The sequence below is a fragment of the Ornithorhynchus anatinus genome, chromosome 1 (genome assembly GCF_004115215.2).
Source record: "Ornithorhynchus anatinus isolate Pmale09 chromosome 1, mOrnAna1.pri.v4, whole genome shotgun sequence".
Taxonomy (NCBI): Eukaryota; Metazoa; Chordata; class Mammalia; order Monotremata; family Ornithorhynchidae; genus Ornithorhynchus; species Ornithorhynchus anatinus.
In genome coordinates, this window is record NC_041728.1 from 52,848,503 (window position 1) to 52,872,243 (window position 23,741).

The 23,741-nt window shown below is 46.1% G+C and overlaps 2 protein-coding genes across 11 annotated transcripts in view; both read right to left on the reverse strand.

The window, feature by feature from the left end:
- Positions 1-18,136, reverse strand: part of ATXN3 (ataxin 3) — a 33,764-nt gene extending 15,628 nt beyond the window's left edge. For 2 of the 10 annotated variants that reach the window (XR_485073.2, XM_007660522.2), the window contains exons 1-5: positions 14,372-14,436; positions 3,858-4,022; positions 3,548-3,592; positions 2,012-2,097; positions 1,518-1,584 (exon numbers count right to left, since the gene is read on the reverse strand). Coding sequence is in view for 8 of the 10 variants with exons in the window: in XM_007660522.2 (XP_007658712.1) it covers positions 1,518-1,584; positions 2,012-2,097; positions 3,548-3,592; positions 3,858-4,022; positions 14,372-14,395 (387 nt within the window). In the remaining 2 variants the exon portion in view is untranslated. Of the gene's footprint in view, positions 1-1,517; positions 1,585-2,011; positions 2,098-2,844; positions 2,902-3,547; positions 3,593-3,857; positions 4,023-14,255; positions 14,341-14,371; positions 14,437-18,041 lie in introns of those variants that run through there. The other 8 variants (XM_029071030.1, XM_007660525.2, XM_007660523.3 and 5 more) reach the window with 7 other exon arrangements.
- Positions 18,137-18,158: 22 nt separating this feature from the next.
- On the reverse strand, positions 18,159-23,690 carry NDUFB1 (NADH:ubiquinone oxidoreductase subunit B1). Its single transcript, XM_007660529.3, has 3 exons — positions 23,582-23,690; positions 19,446-19,590; positions 18,159-18,248 (listed from the first exon to the last, which is right to left on the reverse strand). The coding sequence occupies exons 1-3, from the start codon at positions 23,661-23,663 to the stop codon at positions 18,215-18,217; spliced, it is 261 nt and encodes an 86-aa protein (XP_007658719.1). The 5' UTR covers positions 23,664-23,690; the 3' UTR covers positions 18,159-18,214.
- Between the last annotated feature and the right edge of the window lie 51 nt (positions 23,691-23,741).

The following is a 23,741-nucleotide window of genomic DNA, read 5'->3' on the forward strand; positions in this document are numbered from 1 at the left end:
CGTGTCTACCAACTCTGTTATACTGTACTCTCCCAAGTGCTTGTTCAGTGCTCTTCACACAGTCAGCACTCAATAAATACCACTGACTGACTGATGTGCCATTCGAGAGAGCTTGTGTGAATGTACATTGGGGTCTGGCAACTTGCTAAACAGCTCTTCCTATTTGGTAGTTATGTTTAAGTATATGTAACATTCAGTTTTAACAAAAGATGCTGAACTGGATGCATATCCAGAGGGTTTCTACCTCAGGAACCACAAGTTTTCAATGACTTGCTGTTGGCCTTGCCACATAAAGAGTGAGGCAGCTGATGTGCCAGGAATGATAAAGAAGGAGGAATAAGAGAATGGAAAGCAGAGGTGGAGAAATCCAACCAAACATGCTGATATATTGATCTACCTAGTTCTATGAACCATATATTACCTAATGGGAGCAAGAGGAAGTTGTGGTCATGGAACTACCAGCTACCTCCATGGTCATCAATGTCCCCCAAGAAGAGAGGGCATGCTGCTTCCCAACATACACACACACCCCTCCTCTTCTACCCCACACTGACCCCCTCCCCCAGGTATAACTACTAGGAGCAAAAGTGAGCGGTTCTCTCATTATCACTACACTGCTGCTCTCCCAGATCTATCCATCTCCCATACCCATCACCCTAATAAGAGTATCCTCTTTTCTTGCTCCTCCCTCACAACTCCTCCAACTGGACAAACCTCAGGATGCTAAGAATGCCCACAAACACAGGGCCCTCTGGAGGGTCGGCCAGTTTTCACTGTCCTAGCAGAAGTGCCGGTTTTTCATTTGGAGAATGGGAACAAAGGAGGAAATGCATTTTAGGGGGAAATGAGAATTGGGAGGGCCCAGGCTTCGAGGAACTCGTGAAAATTAAGAGCAACCATCGGGGGTCTTTTCAGCCCCCAGTGGACACTTTCAGGTCTTATTACAGACCCAGGATGAGTAAGTCTAGAGTCCAACTCAGAAAATCGTGGGGATGATCACCACTGTGCAGTGGGCTTCTTCGTCTCCCATCACACATAATCTGATCTCCTGCAAAGTGATTTTATAAAATATGTAAAACATAGATGGACTTTGAACTTAAAAGGGGTTTTCCAAATTTTTCTGGAAAAAACTGGGAGTGAATATGGAAAAGAATATGTACATTTAAAAAGAGATCAAAAGCAATACTCTTAATCACTATATTCATGCTCATGAAAGGAGCTCATTCATTGGTTAAGATAAGCAGTTTGCACAGGCATTATGGAAGCTTTGATCTGCCAAGTTAAACTACCCCTTATCTCCACTATTTAGGTTGATTCCACCAAAAAAAAAAAAAAAAACAATCTCAGTCAAATTAGGTGGGTCTTTTTGGAAGAAGAAAAGTACTGAACCAAACCTCAAGTATCAAGACTGAACCCATACTACCAGGGGTGAAAGATATGCATATTCCCCTATGGAGCTATTTCTGGAATAGGGCAGTGAGGATAAGGAGGAGGGGAGGGGAAAAAAAAAAAGTCACCTGTTTTCCTAACTTTCGAACCGTAAACCAGTGTTCCTTATAATTACATATAAATGATCTTTCGTTTCTAGAAAGAGAAAACAAAATACACATAAAATTAAATTCCCAAGAGTTAGAGTTCATATTAATTTCAGCCGGTGACTCGATAATTTACTATGACTGATAACTTGGCATCACACTCTCCAATTACTGCCACCATTTTTCAATGTTTTTTTTTTTTAATAAAAAAGACTGGTGTCTTTGCAGAAGAATTAGCGATGCCATATTTAAACTAGATTCAGCACTGTGCTGCCACAGATACTGAGATGTCATGAAGGCCCAGAGGGCAGACTTTCATGTAAATCCCCTCAAGATGAAAGAGGACAGGCTAAAGGAACCAACAGGAAATAGTTTAAGCATTTTCCTTTTTCTTAACCAAGAAACACTGAGAAATAACTAATTTTAGCATCGACTTTTGTGAAAATGAAAGCAGGGTGCTAAAAAGAAAATCTTACATAGGTTCGATCCCGTGCCTCTGATACTCTGGGCTGTTGAAGAGGATTAGTTCTAAACCCCAAACTTTCAAGGCATTGCTTATAACCTGTTAAAAAATAGTAACTTTTCATGAGATGAGCCATTCAACTCCAAATTTAAGCAATGCAGCCATTTAGCTTCTATGAACAAGAATATATTTTCCCCCACAAAACTGATTGGAAAACGAAGTGTTATTACTCGGAAATCTTGGGCTCACAACATCAAAACCCATCCTTCGCATATCTACTTTTAGCACAGGAACACGGTGCATAAAGATGGAAATTTCCAAGTAATTTTCTGTCTGACAAGTTCCCCTTCTACCATATATAACTCCTAAGTGAAATTTCAGCCTCAAATATTCAGATGCATATGCTATCACAGTCTTATTCTGTTCTTAAAACTAGTCTGTTTTGTAAAATCTCATTTTAAATGTTTAAAATGTGGCTGCTGTTGGGGCTGATTTTAAAAAGCTATTCACGTCAGGTAGACTACCACAAAGTTAGCGATAAAATGTAATAAACACCCAACAGAAAGCCAAGAGGCTCCGTCTAGCGATGGAAGTGATACGGTGGATTTCAAACGTATATGATCATGGGTTTAAGATCTAAAGAACCAAACCTCTTGACACTGAGCAACTGTTTGGAAGAAGAGGGAGTTAGCTGAAAATTCACCTTCCACCCCATCCAAGCTAGCCAACCAAATAGCAAATAAGCCAAGCAGTGGCAGAGGATGAAAATGGACACAATGTAGCAGGCAAACTTGAATTAGCATCAAGAGCATTGCAGCACAATTAGGAACAGAGGAATTGCCATACCGGATCAGACCATTGATCCATCTAGTCCAGTATCCTGCCTCCAGCAGTAGCCATTACCTATAACAGTAGCACAATTAAGCAGTGGTAGGAAATGCAGTTGAATGATGAGGCCGGGAAGTTACACAAAAAGAGGAAAGATGACGAAAGATCCAGGCAGAAATAGATGCCAGAAAATGGGTAAGAAAAAGAGACAGAGAGACCGAGAGAGAGACAGAGAGAAAGACTAGGGGGTGGGGAGGGGTGAGGACGGGACTTGTGTACACAACAAACCCAAGATCCTGTGAAAAACAGAGGGAAGGACTCATCCAAGATAGGTGGACACATCTCCCAAACACACGTGTAAACATACACATGGAACCTGAAAAGAGCCATAAGAAAGCAAAAGCCACAGAGCCTTGCTAAAGGTTCCAATACTGGCAGAGCTACTTAAGCCAAGAGGTAATCAGTTTGAAACACTTTAACTTCTTAGTTTGTGGAGTTAATTTTATTAAAAGTTACTGAAAGTGAAAAAAAGTTCCCCTAAAATAAAAGTTTTAATAATTGCCACTTCTGAGGTCATTTGTCACCAGAAAAATCTAAAGCTTCCTCTATTAGTTCTCTACCCCTCAAATCCAATACGGCTTAGGCATTTTTAAGGAACTCTCATATAATAATGATTTAAAAGGAATGCTGGGAAAATCTTCATAATATCAATTAGGCTTACTTGAATAGAGAAGAAGCCACTGTCATCCATATTTCCTGAAGGTTGCTATTCAATTGAGGAAGAAAATGTGAAGAAAAAGAGGGAGGAAAAAATGTCATTAGTACCGTGTTTCAGATTAAAACATGATTTACAAAATCTGCAGGAGGGAAATAAGACCCAAGTCAAAATCCTTAAAAAAAAATTATTCTTCCCAAAGCATCGTAGTAAAGAAATCGAAGTCATTAAGTATATCTTCTTTGAAAGTTTTTTTTGGGTGTCGATGTTTCATGGGGAAAAAATCTAAATGGAGACACGAGTTAAGAATTTTTACCTGTAAAAATGTTCTGTAATCTTCACTTGTCAATCCTCCCTCTGCCATTCGCATCCTCTCTTCCTCATCCAGCTGGTGTGCAATTGAGGATAGTTCCACAGGACTAAAATATTCCCCTTGCAGTAGATTATTCAGACAATGTTGAGCACAAAGTGAACCTTCTTGCTAAATCCCCCCATAAAAGAAAAAATGAAATTAAATGGTTACCTACTAACACTTGTAAACTCTGCTTAGGACTCTCTCTCTGTAAAGGAAGTACAGGCTTTCTATCTTGTCTTCTCCAGTTTCCACCCAATCTTCCTGACTTGGCAAAATAAGAGTGGGTTTATATACTTTTTTTTGTAATGTGATATTTTGCTTTCTATTTTTCAGGCTACCAAAGCAGCCAATGCAAAGAAGTTAAAAGTACTTCCCTAAAGGTATTACATATGGGAGTGTTCTTTCCTATTACAAAAGATCTTATTTTACTGAAACAATAGTATTTATTGAACACTTATTATGTGCAGGTCACAGTACTAAATGCTTGGGAGTGTACAACAGAATGAGTAGACACATTCTGCTCACAACAAATTTACAGTCTAGAGGGAGAGGCAGGCCTTAACATGAATAAGTAATTTATACTATATAAAGATATGGACCCAAGTGCTGTGGGTGAGGCAAATATCAAGTGCCCAAAGGTCACAGATCGAAGTGCAAACAGCACAACTAAACAGTTTTTCTTTCCACTTCTAGTTCATAGGAAAGAATGAACTCCATCCTGTAAATTGTAAATCCAAATCTCAAATCATCATCATCCCCACTCAAGAACCTACAGTGGTTGCCCATCCACCCCTGCATCAAACATTTAACATTGGCTTTAAAGTACTCAATCACCATGCCCCCTCCTACCTCACCTCACTACTTTCCTACTACATCCCAGTCTGCACACTTTGCTCCTCTAATGCCAACTTACTCACTGTACCTTCATCTCGTACATCTCACCGCCGATCTCTCACCCACGCAATGCCTCTGGCCTGAAACGCCCTCCCTTTTCATATCCGACAGACAACTACTCTCCCCACCTTCAGAGTCTTATTGAAGGCACATCTCCTCTAAGAAGCCTCCCCTGACCAAGACTTCATTCCCTCTTTTCTCACTCCCTTCTGCGTCGTCCAGTCCCACAGTCCTTATATACATATCCATAATGTATTTATTTATATTAATGTCTGCCTCTCCCTCTAGGCTGTAAGCTCTCTGTGAGCAGGGAATGTTGTACTCTCCCAATCGCTCACAGTGCCCTGTAAATGCTCAATAAATACTGATTGATTAGAATTTTCTGAGCATCTCCTGTATGGTCTAACATGGGATACAAGGCACAAACTGTAAACGTACAAACAGGAATACGAAAAATATAGGTAAGTGTGATAAACACAAAGCAGGCGATTAAATAAAATGCAAGTTGTACTTAAGTGTCTCATACGGTCTAATTAAAGGATCATGGCCTGAAGGATCTAGTCCCAACTCTGCCCCTATCCTGTTGTGTGTGACTCTGTGTCCCAGTTTCTTCATCTGTAAGATGGGGATAATAATACCTGCCTCTCCTTACCTTACAGAAACATGTGAGGATGCAATCAGACAACGTGTAAGTGTTGGAAAAATAAATGCTGTGCACACTGAAAATGTTATTAAAATTAACAGCAATAATAATACTACCACCTCTAATGGGTGATATGATCGGGGTTGGGCAAAGATTACTCACAGAATGCCTTCTGGAGGAGGGTTTTGTTTGAAGTTTGGAAGGCAGAGAGAGAGAGTTAGTACAGCAAATTTAAGGTGGAAAGTGGAACGATGGAAGGGTGGATTGGAGAGTCAACCCACAGCCCTGGATCACCTCCACAGTCTGCTTCATTCGTTCCTGTGCACGAGGCATACAGCGCTGCCGGAGGATATCTGGGTATCAGTCTGACCTCGGCCACCTCAAACTCATCATCTGCTTTAACTCTGCTCTCTCTTCTGCCCGGCAACATTACTGACCCATCTTTACTGACTCCCGTGCCCCCAAACCCTCACCAGCTGTTTCAGATGATTAACTCCCTCCTCAAACTCCTGTCCCCTACTGCACATCTCTTGCCCGCAACGACCTGGCCACATGCTTTCATGATAAATTGAAATCAGCCAGGGTGATCTCCCTAAAATCTCCGCTGCTCCTCTCCAGTCCCTCCCTCTTCCTCCTTCAACTCTCACATCTTTCCCCACAGTATCTGTAGAGCTCTCCCACCTCCTCTCAAAATCTACCCCCTCCACCTTTGCCTCCAACCCCATCCCTTTGCACCTTATCAAAGCGCTTGCCACCTCCTTTCTCTCCCGGGACTGCTGCCTCAACTGTTCACTCTCCAATGTCTTCTTCTCTACTGTTTTTCAAACATGCTCATGTTTCCCCATACTATAAAAATCCTCCCTTGACCCCACAACCCCCTCCAGTTATTGCTCCAAATGCCTACCATTCCTCTCAAAAAATCCTGGAAGGAGTTGTCTACATCCACTGCCTCCACTTCTCTCCTTGACTCCCTCCAATCTGGTGCCCGCTCCCTTCACTCCATTGAAACTGCTCTCTCAAAGGCCACCAATGATCTCCTTGTCAAATTCAACAACCTCTGCTCCATCCTAATTCTCAACCTCTCAGCTGCCTTGGACACTGTGGACCACACCTTTCTGGAAACATTACCCAAACTTGGTTTTGCTGATACTGCCCTCTCCTGGTCCTCCTCCTATCTCTCTGGCCACTCGTCCTCCGTCGCTTTTGTACCCAAACCCAGTCCTCTCTGGGACTTCCCCATCACTATAGACATTACCACCATCCTGTCTCACAAGCCTGTAACTTTGGCATTATTCTGGACTCATCTCTCTCATTCAATCACATATTCAGTATCACCAAAACCTGTTGGTTCTACCTTCACAACATTGCTAAAATCCACTCTTTCTCCATCCAAACTAATACCATGCTGACCCAAGCACTTATCCTATCCCCCTTGACTACTGCACCTGCCTCCTCACTGACCTCCCTGCCTCCTGTCTCTCCCCACTCCAATCCAAACTTCCCTCTGCTGCCCAGATCATTTTTCTAAAAAAAGTTCAGTTCATGTCTCCCCTCTCTTCAAGAACCTCCAATGGTTGCCCATCCACCACCACAAACAGAAACTCCTTACCAACAGCTCTAAAGCACTCAATCAGCTGGCTCCATCCTACCTCACCTTACTCATCTCCTACTCCTACTACATCTAGTATCTCCTACTACAGCCCTACCCGCACACTCCACTTCTTACTCCATGGCTTACTCAGTGTCCCAAACTCATCTGTCTCACCATCGGCCACTTTCCCACATTCTCCCCCTAACCTGGAACTCCCTTCTCCTCCATATATGTCAGACCACAACTCTTCCCACATTGAAAGCTTTATTAAGGCCACATCTCCAAGAGGCCTTCCCCAATTAAGCTCTCTTTTCCTAGACTCTCTCTCTCTTCTGTGTGGTCCATGTACTTGGATTTGTACCCTCTGGGCATTCAGTATTCACCCCACACTCAGTCCCACATACCTGTAAATTATATACATACATATATACACACTTAAGTACATATCTGTAAATTGTTAAATATATTACTATATTATACTACTATTATGTATATTACTGTCTCCCCCCTAGACTATATGCTCACTGTGGTCAGAAACATGCCTACCATCTCTGTTGTACTGTACTCTCCCAAATGTTTAGTAGAGTGCTCTGCATACAGTAAGCACTCAATAAGTACCATTGATTGAGTGATATACATGATGGCAAAAAGTTGAGAGAGTCCTGAAACAACTGGGAAACAGGTGGACACAAGAAATCCCAGAGGTTCTGCTCCAACAGCAACATTCTGTCGCTTTGGCTCCAGCTGGTCCCGCACTGCCCATTTTCCTCCACCTGTTCTCCTCCCTGCCCAGTTTCCCTATGAAGAATTATAGGGAATTCTTCGAAGAATTATCATTGCGGGCAGCACCAAGGAAGCCAGGGTGCTGAGAGAAGAGCAGATGGAGGAGAACATGGGACACAACATGGTCAGGGTGCTGTGCCAGGAAATCCACAGGGGAAGACAAGACTGCAAAGTTAGTAGTAATAACAGTGTTAAGTGCTTTCTCTGGGTAGAATATTAAGTACTAAGCTCTTGGGAGGGCAGAATTAGAAGGCATGATCCCTACCCTCAAGGAGTTTACAATCGATCTTGCAAGGCTTTGGGGAATTGTGGATTAAGGCTATCAGAAGGAACATTTACTGGGCACCCACTGTGTGCAATACAATGTACTTCCCAAATGGTTAGTATAGAACAAGCTAGTGACAAATCCCTTGCCCAGAAGGAGTTTACACTCTTTTAGGGGAGATGAGAATAGAAGATTTTATATTCAGAGAAATCCAGTAACTGAATATGCATTTGGATAAACTTAGAAACGATGCTGAGAATTAATAAAAATAAGGGTCCACAGAAGGAAGGCTGAAGCAACAGAGACCGCCGGGTTATTCCAAACACAGATTCCTGGGAAAGTCAAACCAAAGGGAAGTGGAAAGGCAGAGTATACTGAATTTATTTTAAGATCTTCTGCTGTCACCCTTAGAGTTGATTTTCATGAAAATCAAGCTAAAAGAAGCCCACTCCATATGAATTTAACTTGTACTTGCTGAATGTCCTTCATTAGTCCCACAGACTGATGGGGAGAAAGGGCACAGAGGGACCGGAATCCTCCATCCTTGCCCAGATAATATTAACTCTGCCCGGCAAAATGATTTCTCCATCTTTATTTATACCTCTGCCCCTTCCCCTCACCAATTATTCCAGCCTTTTAACTCCCTCCTCAAACCCCCTGTTCCCCTGCCTCCCCCAATCCTTGCCCCAATGACTCGGCTATCTACTTTATTGAAAAAATTGAAACTACCAGGTGTGATCTCCCTTTCTCCTCTCCAGTCCCTCGTCCTGCCTTCTTCAACTCTCCCATCCTTCCCAGCAGTATCTCTAGAAGATATCTCCTGCCTCCTCTCAAAAGCCACCCCCTCTACTTGAGCATCCAACTCCACCCCTTCGCAGCATACCAAAACCCCTGCCCTCTTCCTTCTTCCCTCCCTGACAGCCCTCTTCAACTGTTCGCTCTCCAAAGGCTTCTTCCCCACTGCTTTCAAACATGCTCATGTCTCCCCTATCCTAAAAAAACACCTTCCTTTGACCTCACAGTTCCCTCAAGCTATTGCCCTATCTCCTTCCTACCAGTCTTCTCCAAACTACTTGAGGGAGTTATTTAAACCCATTGTTTCAAGTTCCTCTCCTCAATCCCCTCGAATTTGGCTTCTATCCCCTTCATTCCATAGAAACCGCTCTTTCAGAGGTCACTAATGATTTCCTTCTTGTCAAATCAAATAGCCTCTACTCGGTCCTAATCTGCCTCTACCTCTCGGATGCGCTGCTGACCACCCCCTTTTCGTGGAAGCATTATCCAACCTCGGTTTTACTGACACTGTCCTCTCCTGGTTCTCCTATCTCTCTGGCTGCTCACTCTCAGTCTCTTTTGCGGGCTGAATCAGTCGCATTTATTGAGCATTTACCATGTGCACAGCCCTGTACCAAGCACTTGGAAGAGTACAACTCCTCTGCCTCCCACCCTTAACTGTGTGTCCCCCTCAGGGTTCAGTTCTGGGTCCCCTTCTAGTCTCCAACTACACACACTGCCTTGGAGAACTCATTCACTCCCTTGGCTTCAACCACCACCTCTATGTGGATGATTCCTAAATCTACATTTCCAGCCTGATCTCCCTCTCTGTAGTCTCGCATTTCCTCCTGCCTTCGAGACATCTCTACTTGGATGTCCCGCTGCCACCTCAAACTTAACACGTCCAAAACCGAACTCCTTATCTTCCCACCCAAACCTTGTCCTACCCGTGACTTTCCCATCCTCCCTATCTCACCAGCCTGTAACCCTGGCACTATCCTTGACTCCTCTCTCTCATTCAATCACTAAATCCTGTCAGCTCAACCTTCACATCTATAAAACCCACCCTACCACATTAATCCAACCAATTATTCTATCCTGCTTTGATTACTGTATCAGTCTCCTTGCTGATCTCCCTGCCTCCTGTCTCTCCCTCTCCGATCCATACTTCACTCTGTTGCCTGGATCATTTTTTTTACAAAAATGTTCAGGGCATGTTTCCCCACTCCTCAAGAATCTCCAGTGGTTGTCCATCCACCGGCTTAACCCGAAACACCTTGGCTTTAAAGCACTCAATCAGCTTGCCCCCTCCACCTCACCTCGCTACTCTCCTACTACACGCCAGCCCACACACTTCACTCTTCTAATGCCTTCTCAGCATACTTCGATCTCATCTATCTCAATACTTCGATCTCATCTATCTCGCCGACCTCTCACCCAGGTCCTGCCTCTGGCCTGGAACGCCCTCCCTTTTCACAGCCGACAATTACTCCCCCACCCTCCAAAAGCTAAATGAAGGCACATCTCTTCCAAGAGGCCTTCCCTAACTAAGCCCTCTGTTCCTTCTCTTCTACTCCCTTCTGCACTGCCTTGACTTGTTCCCTTCATTCACCACCCCTGCCCTCAGCCCTTATGAACATATCCCATAACTGTAATTTATTTATATTAATGTCTGTCTCCTCCTCTAGACTGTATGCTCGTTGCAGGCAGGGAATGTGTCTCTTACTGGGTTGAACTCTCCCAAGTGCTTAGTACAGTGCCCTGAACACAGCAGGCACTCAAATTTGATTGATTGATTGACTACAGTACTATTAAATATCACCCCTCAATGGTTCTAACTCCATTTTGTGTACCTAGCCTCTTGGTTCTGCACATACGTTTCTCTCCAAGGCACCTATTTAAGGTAGCACTAGTACTGTTGAGACTCAACCAAGGCCCACAGCACTTCTGTAAATAGTTTCATCCCCTACTGTTTCCCCTAACCCACTGTAATTTCTGTCTCCCGCTGTAGACTGATAGACACTTCTAAAATGCAGAAAGGGCCCATCAGCTCTTCTCCTCCTTCCTCACCTCCTGCTTCAACCCAGCCCACACACTTGGCTCCTTCGAGGCTAGCCCACTCTCTGTACCTTGATCTTGTCTCTCTCACTGATCCTTTAGCCCTTGTCCTCCCTCTGGCCTTCCTCCCCATTCTCTCAGACTACTACTCTCCCCACCTTCAAAGCCCTACTAAAGTCACCTCTCAAAAAGCCCGACTAAGCCCCCATTTCCCCTATCAATCAATGGTACTTATTGAGCACTTATTGGGTGCAAAGCCCCATACTAAGTGCTTGAGAGAGTATACTGCAACATATTCCCTGCTGACAAGGAGCTGACAGAGCCACCAATGCAGTTGGATCAGTAACCCTAATCACCCCACCCTTAGCCCCACAGCTATGTACATATCCTTATACTGGCTCATTTCCCCTATCGGTAATTTCTGGTTATTAATAATAATAATGGTATTTGTTAAGTGCTTACTATGTGCCAGGCAGTGTATTAAGCACTGGGGTGGAAACAAGTGGATCAGGTTGGACCCAGTCTCTGTCCCACGTGAGGCTCACAGTCTCAATCCCCATTTTCCAGATGAGGTAAATAAGGCACAGAGAAGTGAAGTGACTTGCCCAAGGTTACCCAGCAGACAAGTGGTGGGGCCAGAATTAGAACCCATGACCTTCTGACTTCCAGGCCCCTGTTCTATCCACTATGCCATGCTGCTTCTCTAATGTCTGTCACCCCCTAGAATGTAAGCCCTTTGTGAGCAGGCATCATGCCTTCCAACTCTATCGTACTCTCCTCTCCCAAGAGTTTGGTACAGTGCTCTACGCACAATTAAGTGTTCAATGAATACCAATGAACGAATGAGTGATGACAGAGTGAGTCTCTGAAAAGAGGGAGGGCAGGGCGTGTACTCATTAACGCCAAATGAGCCTCCTCCTCCCCGAAACCTGTGGGCCTGAAGCCCAGTCACCCCCACGTTCATCCCCACGTTGGAATTTACTCAGAGTAAATGAGGTCTTATTTCCTAAACATCTGTAACCTGTACACAGTAGTTGAAACCCTCCGTTTCTCCCCTCACTCCCAAAATGAGTGTTGTTGACTCCTTCCTGGCATCTCTTGCCAAAGAGACAACTGCCCAGGTGAATATTTCACCCACACCCAAATGATCTACAGCTGCCAAGCACAGCAGACAAGTTTCTCCACCTGACCCAAGAAATGCCACTCATTCCCAGAGCCAATGGAAGATACAAAACAGGTGAGGAAAAAAAACACCCAACAAGCTTAGGAGTGTGCACCTGAAAGGCAGACTGTCCTGGCGTGGCACTTGCCTGACAAGAAATGGGTCAGGGGTGACTCCCCTAAAGAGAGGGGAGTATGAAGCAGCATTGTGAAGCGGACAGAACACAGGCTCTAATCCCGGCTCTGCCACTTATCCTCTGTGTGACCCTGGGCAAGTCTCTTTACTTCTCTGGGCCTAAATTGCCTCATCTAGCACTTAGTACAGACCTCTGCGCAAAGTAAGCACTCAGTAAATATGACTGAATGAATAAAATGGGGATTGAGACTGTAAGCCCCAGGAGAGACAGGGATTGGGTCCAAGCCAGTTTGCTTGGATCTACTCCAGCGCTTAGTACAGTGCCTGGCACATAGTAAGTGCTTAACAAATACCATAATTACTATAATGAAGACATGCCCCATCCTGGCAACCAGCCAGGGGATTCTGGAACTCATGCTTGGCCAGGGGCGTAGACTGTGAGCCCATTGTTGGGCAGGGATGGTCTCTCTCTGTTGCCAAATTGTACATTCCAAGCGCTTAGTACAGTGCCTGGCACACAGTAAGTGCTTACCAAATACCATCATTATTATTATGAAGACACGCCCCTTCCTGGCAACCAGCTGGAGGCTTCTGGAACTCATCCTTGTCCAGGGGCATAGCCTGTGAGCCCACTGTTGGGCAGGGATGGTCTCTCTCTGTTGTCAAATTGTACATTCCAAGCGTTTAGCACAGTGCCTGGTACAAAGTAAATGCTTAACAAATACCATCATTATTATTATGAAGATAAATCCCATCCTGGCAACCAGTGGGGGCTTCTGCAACTCATCTTTGGCCAGAGACATTGACTGTGAGCCCGTTGTTGGGCAGAGATGGTCTCTCTGTTGCCGAACTGTCCATTCCAAGCGCTTGGTCCAGTGCTCTGCACACAGTAAGCGCTCAATAAATACACCTGATGAAGGAATGGCTTTCTCCAATCCCCCCGGGGGAAGGCAAAGCCCCTTCCCCCCGTCTCGCTCAGTGGCATGGCCTAGCTCACAGACCCTGGGCCTGGGGGCCGGAACGTCCTCCCTCCTCCTCCCCTGGCCTGTTGTGAAACCCTGGGCCAGTCATTTCCCTGGGCCTCAGCTCCCCCATCTGCAAAATGGGGGGTTGAGACTGGGAGCTCCTTCAGGCCCAGTTTGCAGGCAACATCGCGACGCTTAGTACGGCCCCTAGTAAGCGCTTAGCAAATAACCATCATTATTAGCATTACTCTTCCCTTGCCCCAAGTCCTCATAGGAACGTGGGGGGGAGTGGGTGCAAAGGGGAGCTCCTTGCATCCCCCCATCCCTGAGCAATAGGGGTGACCCCTCTGAGTCTAATACTAATGATGGTATTTAAGCACTTACTAGGTGCAAGGCATTCATTCAATAGTATTTATTGAGCGCTTACTACATGCAGAGCACTGTACTAAGCCCTTGGAATGTACAAATCGGTAACAGAGACAATCCCTACCCTTTGACGGGCTTACAGTCTAACACACTGTCCTAAACGCTGCCATAATTGCAAAGCACCGTCCTAAGCGCTGCCATGATTGCAAAGCACCGTCCTAAACGCTGCCATGATTGCAAAGCACCGTCCTAAACGCTGCCATGATTGCAAAACACCGTCCTAAACGCTGCCATGATTGCAAAGCACCGTCCTAAACGCTGCCATGATTGCAAAGCACCGTCCTAAACGCTGCCATGATTGCACAGCACCGTCCTAAACGCTGCCATGATTGCACAGCACCGTCCTAAACGCTGCCATGATTGCACAGCACCGTCCTAAACGCTGCCATGATTGCACAGCACCGTCCTAAACGCTGCCCTAGTTGCACAGCACCGTCCTAAACGCTGCCCTATTTGCACAGCACCGTCCTAAACGCTGCCCTAGTTGCACAGCACCGTCCTAAACGCTGCCCTAGTTGCACAGCACCGTCCTAAACGCTGCCACAATTGCACAGCACCGTCCTAAGCGCTGCCACAATTGCACAGCACCGTCCTTAGCGCTGCAATAAGGATAATAATTCTGGGAAGGTCAAAGGTCAGGGAGAGTGGCAATGGGCAACCCACCCAGCCCATGGAGGAAGCCCTTCTCGGGCCTGCCTCCCCTGCCCTAAGGAGCCTGGAGGAGAAAAAGAAGCGACCGGTCCCGTCCAGCCCGACCCCTTGGCACCGCAGACACTCACTTTCTCGTGGAAGATGGCCTCCATGTTTATTTGTCTGCTGCCAACAAGGGCCCGCCCCTCCTTCTCCCCTCCTCCTCCCCCCTCCCGCCCCTCCCTGCTCACGTGATCCGTCCCAGCCAATCGGCTCCGAGAGGGCGGAGCCCCCAGCACGTGACGCGGCCCGAGGGCCACGTGACCCCCCGGGCCGTGGCGGCCTCCGCCTTCCCCGCGAGGCAGCGCCCCCTGCTGCCCGGAGGGCGCTCCCCCAGCAGGACTGGCCGCCGGCCCCCCCGCCTTGGAGAGCCGGGGATGGGAGGGGCGTCACTTTGACTCCCTCCATTCAGTCGTATTTACTGAACGCCTACGGGAGAAGGAGCATGGCTCGGTGGAAAGAGCCCGGGCTGGGGAGTCAGAGGGCGTGGGTTCGAATCCCGACTCTGTCGCTTGTCTGCTGTGTGACTGTGGGCAAGTCACTTCACTGGGCCTCAGTGACCTCATCTGGAAAATGGGGATTAACTGTGAGCCTCATGTGGGACAACCTGATGACCCTGGCTCTCCCCCAACGCTTAGAACAGTGCTCTGCACATAGTAAGTGTACTCGAAAAGGGAAATGGAACTAAAAGAGAAGCAGCGTGGCTCAGTGGAAAGAGCCCAGGCTTTGGAGTCAGAGGTCATGAGTTCAAATCCTGGCTCTGCCACTTGCCAGCTGTGTGACTGTGGGCAAGTCGCTTTATTTCTCTGTGCCTCAGTTCCCTCATCTGTAAAATGGGGATGAAGACTGTGAGCCCCACGTGGGACAACCTGATTCCCGTGTCTACCCCAGCGCTTAGAACAGTGCTCTGCACATAGTAAGCGCTTAACAAATACCATCATTATTATTATTATTATTATTAAAAGGCAGTGAGGATTCGAACCCAAGGGGGTGATGCAAGCAAGGAAAAGCAACACTGAGAGACAGTGTTGGATAGATCAGAAAAGGGAGGAAGGTGACCGAGTGCCCGTTCACCTCCGGAGAGGTACGAGTGACACAACGGCCCCCTCTTTTGTTTGGCTGTGCCTTATTTGCAACATATAGGAGAAGTAGCCAATCACAGAAGAACTCAGACAAGTGTGTTTTCTTCAGTGACAAAAGAGACTCTTCAAGCAGGCCTTTTCTGTTTTGGGTAAGAAGCAATCTCCTGTCCAAGCAGGCCTTATCTGTTTCAGGTAAGAAGCAATCTCCTGTCCCCCGGAATTTGGAATTTGAAGATGTGATATACATCCCACCTGAAATGGGGGACTTCCTGAGACAAAAACAGAGTCATTTAGATCAAGAGCTGCTATGCTCAGAATGCTGTTTTTAACAGTAAGTGCTTAATAAATACCAACATTATTATTATTACTTAATTTCTCTGTGCCTCTGTTTCCTCATCTGTAAAATGGGGATTAACTGAGCCTCACGTGGGACAACCTGATTACCCTGTATCTATCCCAGCGCTCAGAACAGTGCTCTGCACATACTAAGCGCTTAACAAGCACATTATTATTATTACTAAGTGTGACTGTGGGCAAGTCACTTAACTTCTCTGGGCCTCAGTTACCTCATCTGTAAAAAGGGGATTAGCCTGATTACCCTGGATCTACCCCAGTGTTTAGAACAGTGCTCTCCTGGACCCCCTCCAATCTGGCTTCCGTCCCCTCCACTCTACTGAGACTGCTCTCTCTAAGGTCACCCGTGACCTCCTTCTTGCCAAATCCAATGGCTCCTACTCCATTCTAACCCTCCTCGACCTCTCAGCTGCCTTTGACACTGTTGACCATCCCCTTCTCCTCCACACCTTATCTCACCTTGGCTTCACGGACTCTGTCCTCTCCTGGTTCTCCTCTTCTCTCTCTGGCCGGTCATTCTCCGTCTCCTTCGCGGGCTCCTCCTCCCCCTCCCATCCTCTAACTGTTGGGGTTCCTCAAGGGTCAGTTCTTGGCCCTCTTCTGTTCTCCATATTCACTCCATCGGTGAACTCATTCGCTCTCACGGCTTCAACTATCATCTCTATGCAGATGACACACAGATCTACATCTCTGCCCCGTCCTCTCCCCCTCCCTTCAGGCTCGTATCTCCTCCTGCCTCCAAGACGTCTCTACCCAGATGTCTGCCCACCACCTAAAACTCAACATGAGCAAAACTGAGCTCATCTTCCCTCCTAAGCCCTGTCCTCTCCCTGACTTCCCTATCACCGTGGATGGTACGACCATCCTTCCCGTCTCTCAGGCCCGCAACCTCAGTGTCATCTTTGACTCGGCTCTCCCGTTCACCCCACACATCCGATCTGTCACCAAAACCTGCCGGTCTCACCTTTATAATATCACCAAGATCCGCCCTTTCCTCTCCACCCAAACGGCTATCTTACTGTTACAGGTTCTTGTAATATCCCGGCTGGATTACTGTGTCAGCCTGCTCTGCATGTCACTCCCCTTCTTAAACACCTCCAGTGGTTGCCTATCGACTTCTGCTCCAAACAAAAACTCCTCACTCTAGGCTTCAAGGTTCTCCATCACCTTGCCCCCTCCTACCTCTCCTCCCTTCTCTCTTTCCACTGCCCCCACCACACGCTCCGCTCCTCTGCCGCCCACCTCCTCACCGTCCCCCGTTCTCTCCTATCCCGCCGTCGGCCTCTGGGCCACGTCCTCCTATGGTCCTGGAATGCCCTCCCTCCTCACCTCCGCCAAACTAATTCTCTTCCCCTCTTCAAAACCCTACTGAGAGCTCACCTCCTCCAAGAGGCCTTCCCAGACTGAGCTCCCCTTTTCCCTCTGCTCCCTCTACTCCCCCTCTACCCCCCCCCCTCACCTCTTCTCAACTAAGCCCTCTTCCCCCCCCCCCTTCTCTCTGCTCCTCCCCCTCTCCCTTCCCCTCAGCACTGTACTTGTCCACTCAACTGTATATATTTTCATTACCCTATTTATTTTGTTAATGAGATGTACATCACCTTGATTCTATTTATTTGCTTTTGTTTTAATGAGATGTTCATCCCCTTGATTCTATTTACTGCTATTGTTCTTGTCTGTCTCCCCTGATTAGACTGTAAGCCCATCAAAGGCCAGGGACTGTCTCTATCTGTTACCGATTTGTACATTCCAAATGCTTAGTACAGTGCTCTGCACATAGTAAGTGCTCAATAAATACTATTGAATGAATGCTCTGCACATAGTAAGCGCTTAACAAATACCAACATGATTATTCAATGCACTCCATGCCTCCTGAGGGACTGGCAGGGAAGAGAAAGGGCAAGAGGTGTGGCAAAAACCATCTTCATTATCATAAATTCCTTTGCACAGATTCTCAGGCTTGGAGTTTTAGGACCCTGGTTTACCCATCATCCAGAGGACTCCATTATCATTACAAAAGGGATATTGCCAAATGGGCCTTTCCCTCTTTTTCTACTTCTGATAGGTTAGTCTTCCAGCTCTAAAATATATATTTTTCAAAGTGTTTAAAGCAATATTTAAGCAAAAGAACATTCTTCAAAACAAAGTAAACCAGAGAACTACAAGGCTAAGGTTTATATGAATGACCAGGTGTTTTTTTGTAAATTATACACTAAGAAATTTACACTTTGGGTTCCCATTCAAAAGAACTTATTAGCAGGAAATTGGTCACTTGATATAAGCATAGCCTAAAATAACGGGAAACTGGAAGTTTAACACCACTTACATAAATTGAAGTCCTGTGCATTTTTCACAGGCTTGCCACTCTTTTAGTAACAGGAACACCTTCGTAAATATCACGACACACTCCCAATTCTCTATTTGTAAATAAACCTATTTTCCATTTGTCATTCAATACGTTTTATTAAAGATACACATTCCTGCTTTCAGCAAAATTCTTCATTTCCGGGTATCTTCATCGGATTTCAATTCCCTGGGTGGAGGGGAAAGAGAAAAAGACAGAAGGAAGAAATTAAAGTCAACCTGAATAACTTTTAAGTAAGTGAAAGGAACATTAACCTACACACTTCCTATTTCAATCAACTTTATTTATTGAGCACTTACTGGGTCCAGAGCAGTGTACTAAGCGCATGGAGGAATACAATATAACAGAGTTAGAAGACATTCCCGGTCCATAACAACATGACCAAGTCATGGTCATTTTTCCTTGTTTACCAACTGCTCGAAAATGAATGAACCACCATCTTTACTGCTAAAGTCACTGAACGCCTTTTGGGCAGTGGAGAGGGGATATCATGTCTACCACATCTTGATTAATGAGAACAATGAAGGGAGGAAAGAGGGTTTACTCTTCTTCCTTAATTCATTCACTGTGGTCCTTATCATCATTAAGTTCTTTCCACTTTTTCTTCTACGATCTCTCGGAAGCTCACTTCTGATTACTATCGTACTATTTTACTCTCCAAAGCGCTTAGTACAGTGCTTGGCACACAGTATGTGTGTAATTAAAATGATCGACTATTATTCCAATTATGAAGGTACCATTATTTCAAAATCTTTCTCCTAGATGCTCCTTAAAGAGGTGAGAATTTCAAAGTCAAACAATTTCTAACTCAAGCGCTATTTTTAAAAACTCTTAAAAAAATGGAAATATCCATCCATTATGTAATTTTACTGATGCTCCCTTAGAGAGTATCCTTTCTGCATATCTTCATAGCACCTAGCATATTGTGAGTCCACACAATAAAATTAAGCATTTATTGGTCCTTAATAATAATAATGTTGGTATTTGTTAAGCGCTTACTATGTGCCGAGCACTGTTCTAAGCGCTGGGGTAGACATAGGGGAATCAGGTTGTCCCACGTGGGGCTCACAGTCTTAATCCCCATTTTACAGATGAGGGAACTGAGGCACAGAGAAGTTAAGTGACTTGCCCAAAGTCACACAGCTGACAAGTGGCAGAGCTGGGATTTGAACTCATGAGCCCTGACTCCAAAGCCCGTGCCCTTTCCACTGAGCCACGCTGCTTCTCATTTAACGAACTCCTGTGTGCAGAACACTTTTATTAAGTACTGCGGAAGAGCACAGAGCAGTCTCTGTCCCACACAAAAACTCACAATCTGAGAACAGCGCAGAACTAAAGTGCACATTAAAAAACATTTAAGCTCACCTTCCGAACAGCTTGCTTTTATTGGCGAAGGCAGTTAACTTTTCATCACTCCTTTTGTCCAGGTACCATCCAATTACAAAACCCATGGGGACAAGGACATGAACCCAGTGGTCACAAACAATCTGAACAAAATTCACCATGATTTCTAAAAGAGATGGGGGTCACAAAAATGAGATTATAATCCAACCTGCTTCTGAAAAATCTCTCACAAATTCAGCCAAACCAGAAAGGCACTAAGATGTAGTTCTGTAGACTGCAACAGTGTCATACAGTGTCATGTCTGGCCAGTTACGGACAGGCACCAGACAGTCATCGGGTAATCGATTCTCTTTCACTTTTGCTCTAACCCGATGGCTGATTCTGTTTTTAATGGTATTTCTTAAGCATTTACTACGTGCCAGGCACTGTACTAAGCCCTGGGGTAGATAGAAGCTAATGAGATCGGACACAGTCCCTGTCCCACACGGGCGGCTCCGTCTTCATCCTCGTTTTCCAGATGAGGTTACTAAGGCCCAGAGTAGTGAAGTGACTTGCCCAAGGTCACACAGCAGACAAGTGGAGGAGCCGGGATTAGAACCCAGGTCCTTCTGACTTCCAGACGTGTGCTTGACCCACCAGGCGTGTTGCCTCTCGACGTGATATACACGCGTCGTTAATAAAATAAATAGAATAATAGATGCGAACATATATATGTATATATATAATATATGCCATATATAAATATAAATAAATATATACAGATATATACCCAAGTGTGTATATATGTATATACACATATGTATACATATACATATGTACACATATATATATACCCAAGTGTATATATATATATATATATATATATATATATATATGAGAGAAGCAGCGTGGCTCAGTGGAAAGAGCCCGGGCTTGGGTAGTTCAAGGTCTTGGGTTCGAAACCCACTCCGCCGCTTCTCAGCTGGGTGACCTTGGGCAAGCCACTTCCCTCCTCTGTCAAATAGGGATGGAGCCTGTGAGCCCCACATGGGACCCCCGGGTGACCCTGTCTCTACCCCAGCGCTTAGAGCGGCGCCTGGCATATAGTAATTGCTTAACAAATACTACACTTAGATTCACATATATATATATAGATAATAATAATAATAATGGCATTTGTTGAGTGCTTACTATATGCCAAGCACTGTTCTAAGCGCTGGGGTGATACACGGTAATCAGGTTGTCCCACACGGGGCTCACAGTCTTAATCCTCATTTTCCAGAGGAGGGAACTGAGGCCTAGAGAGGTGAAGTGACTTGCCCAAAGTCACCCAGCTGACAAGCGGCGGAGCCGGGATTAGAACCCATGGCCTCTGACTCCCAAGCCCGGGCTCTTTCCACTGAGCCACACTGCTTCTCTATCTCTATATATCTCTAGAGATATATCCCTATATATAGATATACATAGATCTATATATATATAAGCCATTTGTCAGCTGTGTGACTGTGGGCACGTCACTTCACTTCTCTGGGCCTCAGTTCCCTCATCTGTAAAATGGAGATGAAGATTTGAGCCTCATAGGAGACAACCTGATGACTCTGTCTGTCCCCCAGCACTTAGAACAGCACTCTGCCATAATAAGCGCTTAACAAATACCAACATTATTATTATTATTACATGGGACCACCTGATGACCTTGTATCTCCCCCAGTGCTTAGAATAGTGCTCTGCACCTAGCAAGCGCTTAACAAATACCAACATTATTATTGCATGGGACCACCTGATGTCCCTGCCTCTACCCCAGCGCTCAGAACAGCGCTCTGCACCTAGTAAGCGCTTAACAAATACCAATATTATTCGTATTATTGCATGGGACCACCTGATGACCCTGTATCCCCCCCAGCGCTTAGAATAGAGTTCTACACCTAGTAAGCACTTAACAAATACCCACATTATTATTACATGGGAGAACATGATGACGATGATTCTCCCCCAGCGTTGTGAACAGTGCTCTGCACATAGTAAGCGCTTAACAAATTCCAACATGATTATTACATGGGACCACCTGATGACCTTGTATCTCCCCCAGCGCTTAGAACAGCGCTCTGCACCTAGCAAGCGCTTAACAAATACCAACATGATTATTACATGGGACCACCTGATGACCCTGTCTCTCCTCCAGCGCTTACAACAGCGCTCTGCACCTAATAAGCGCTTAACGAATACCAACATTATTATTGCATGGGACCATCTGATGACCTTGTATCTCCCCCAGCGCTTAGAACAGCGCTCTGCACCAAGCAAGTGCTTAACAAAACACCAAAATTATTATTAATACATGGGACCACCTGATGACCTTTCTTCTCCCCCAGCGCTTAGAACAGCGCTCGGCACCTAGCAAGCGCTTAACAAATACCAATATTATTATTAATACATGGGACCACCTGATGACCTTGTCTCTCCCCCAGCGCTTAGAACAGCGCTCTTCACCTAGCAAGCGCTTAACAAATACCAACATTATTATTACATGGGACCACCTGATGACCCTGATTCTCCCCCAGCGCTTAGAACAGCGCTCGGCACCTAGCAAGCGCTTAACAAATACCAATATTATTATTAATACTTGGGACCGCCTGATGACCTTGTCTCTCCCCCAGTGCTTAGAACAGCGCTCTGCACCTAGCAAGCACTTAACAATACCAACATTATTATTACATGGGACCACCTGATGACCTTGTCTCTCCCCCAGTGCTTAGAACAGCGCTCTGCACCTAGCAAGCACTTAACAATACCAACATTATTATTACATGGGACCACCTGATGACCCTGTCTCTCCCCCAGCGCTTACAACAGCGCTCTGCACCTAATAAGCACTTAACGAATACCAACATTATTATTGCATGGGACCATCTGATGACCTTGTATCTCCCCCAGCGCTTAGAACAGCGCTCTGCACCTAGCAAGCGCTTAACAAACACCAAAATTAATATTAATACATGGGACCACCTGATGACCTTTCTTCTCCCCCAGCTCTTAGAACAGCGCTCTGCACCTAGCAAGCACTTAACAAATACCAACATTATTATTACATGGGACCACCTGATGACCTCGTATCTCCCCCAGCGCTCTGCACCTAGCAAGCGTTTAACGAATACCAACATTATTATTACATGGGACCACCTGATGACCTTTCTTCTCCCCCAGCTCTTAGAACAGCGCTCTGCACCTAGTAAGCGCTTAACAAATACCAACATTATTATTACATGGGACCACCTGATGACCTCGTATCTCCCCCAGCGCTCTGCACCTAGCAAGCGCTTAACGAATACCAACATTATTATTACATGGGACCACCTGATGACCCTGTCTCTCCCCCAGCGCTTACAACAGCGCTCTGCACCTAATAAGCGCTTAACGAATACCAACATTATTATTGCATGGGACCATCTGACGACCTTGTATCTCCCCCAGCGCTTAGAACAGCGCTCTGCACCTAGCAAGCGCTTAACAAATACCAATATTATTATTAATACATGGGACCGCCTGATGACCTTGTCTCTCCCCCAGTGCTTAGAACAGAGCTCTGCACCTAGCAAGCACTTAACAAATACCAACATTATTATTACATGGGACCACCTGATGACCCTGTCTCTCCCCCAACCCTTGGAACAGCGCTCTGCACCTAACAACCCCTTAACGAATATCAACATTATTATTGCATGGGACCACCTGATGACCTCGTATCTCCCCCAGCGCTCTGCACCTAGCAAGCGCTTAACGAATACCAACATTATTATTGCACGGGACCTCCTAATGACCTTGTCTCTCCCCCAGCGCTTAGACCAGCGCTCTGCACCTAGCAAGCGCTTAACAAAGACCAACATTATTATTGCATGGGACCACCTGATGACCCTGATTCTCCCCCAGCGCTTAGGACAGCGCTCTGCACCTAGCAAGTGTTTAACAGCGGGATTATTACAGGCCCAAGTGCAGTGGGGCTGGGGGAGCAGAGGGAGTGGGGGTGATGGGGAGGGATTAAAGGGGGGAGGGAATAGAAACGACCCCTCCACCCCTGCAAAGCCGCCCACCCCCTCGTAGCCCCTCCACCCCTGCAAAGTCGCCCACCCCCTCGTATCGTGGGGCCTGTCGCCGACAGGAGGGCCGAGCCGGGGCCTGACCTGCGGCCTGTCCCTCGCCGTCCCTGCCGCCTCCAAAGCTCAGCGTGGGGGGAGGAGGCCGCGGCCTGCCGGATCGCACCATCACCTCCCAGAGGGGGGAATCTCCGCAGCACCCCCCTGGCCCCCCATTTGTTCCCTTCCTCTCCTTAGAAAACCCAAA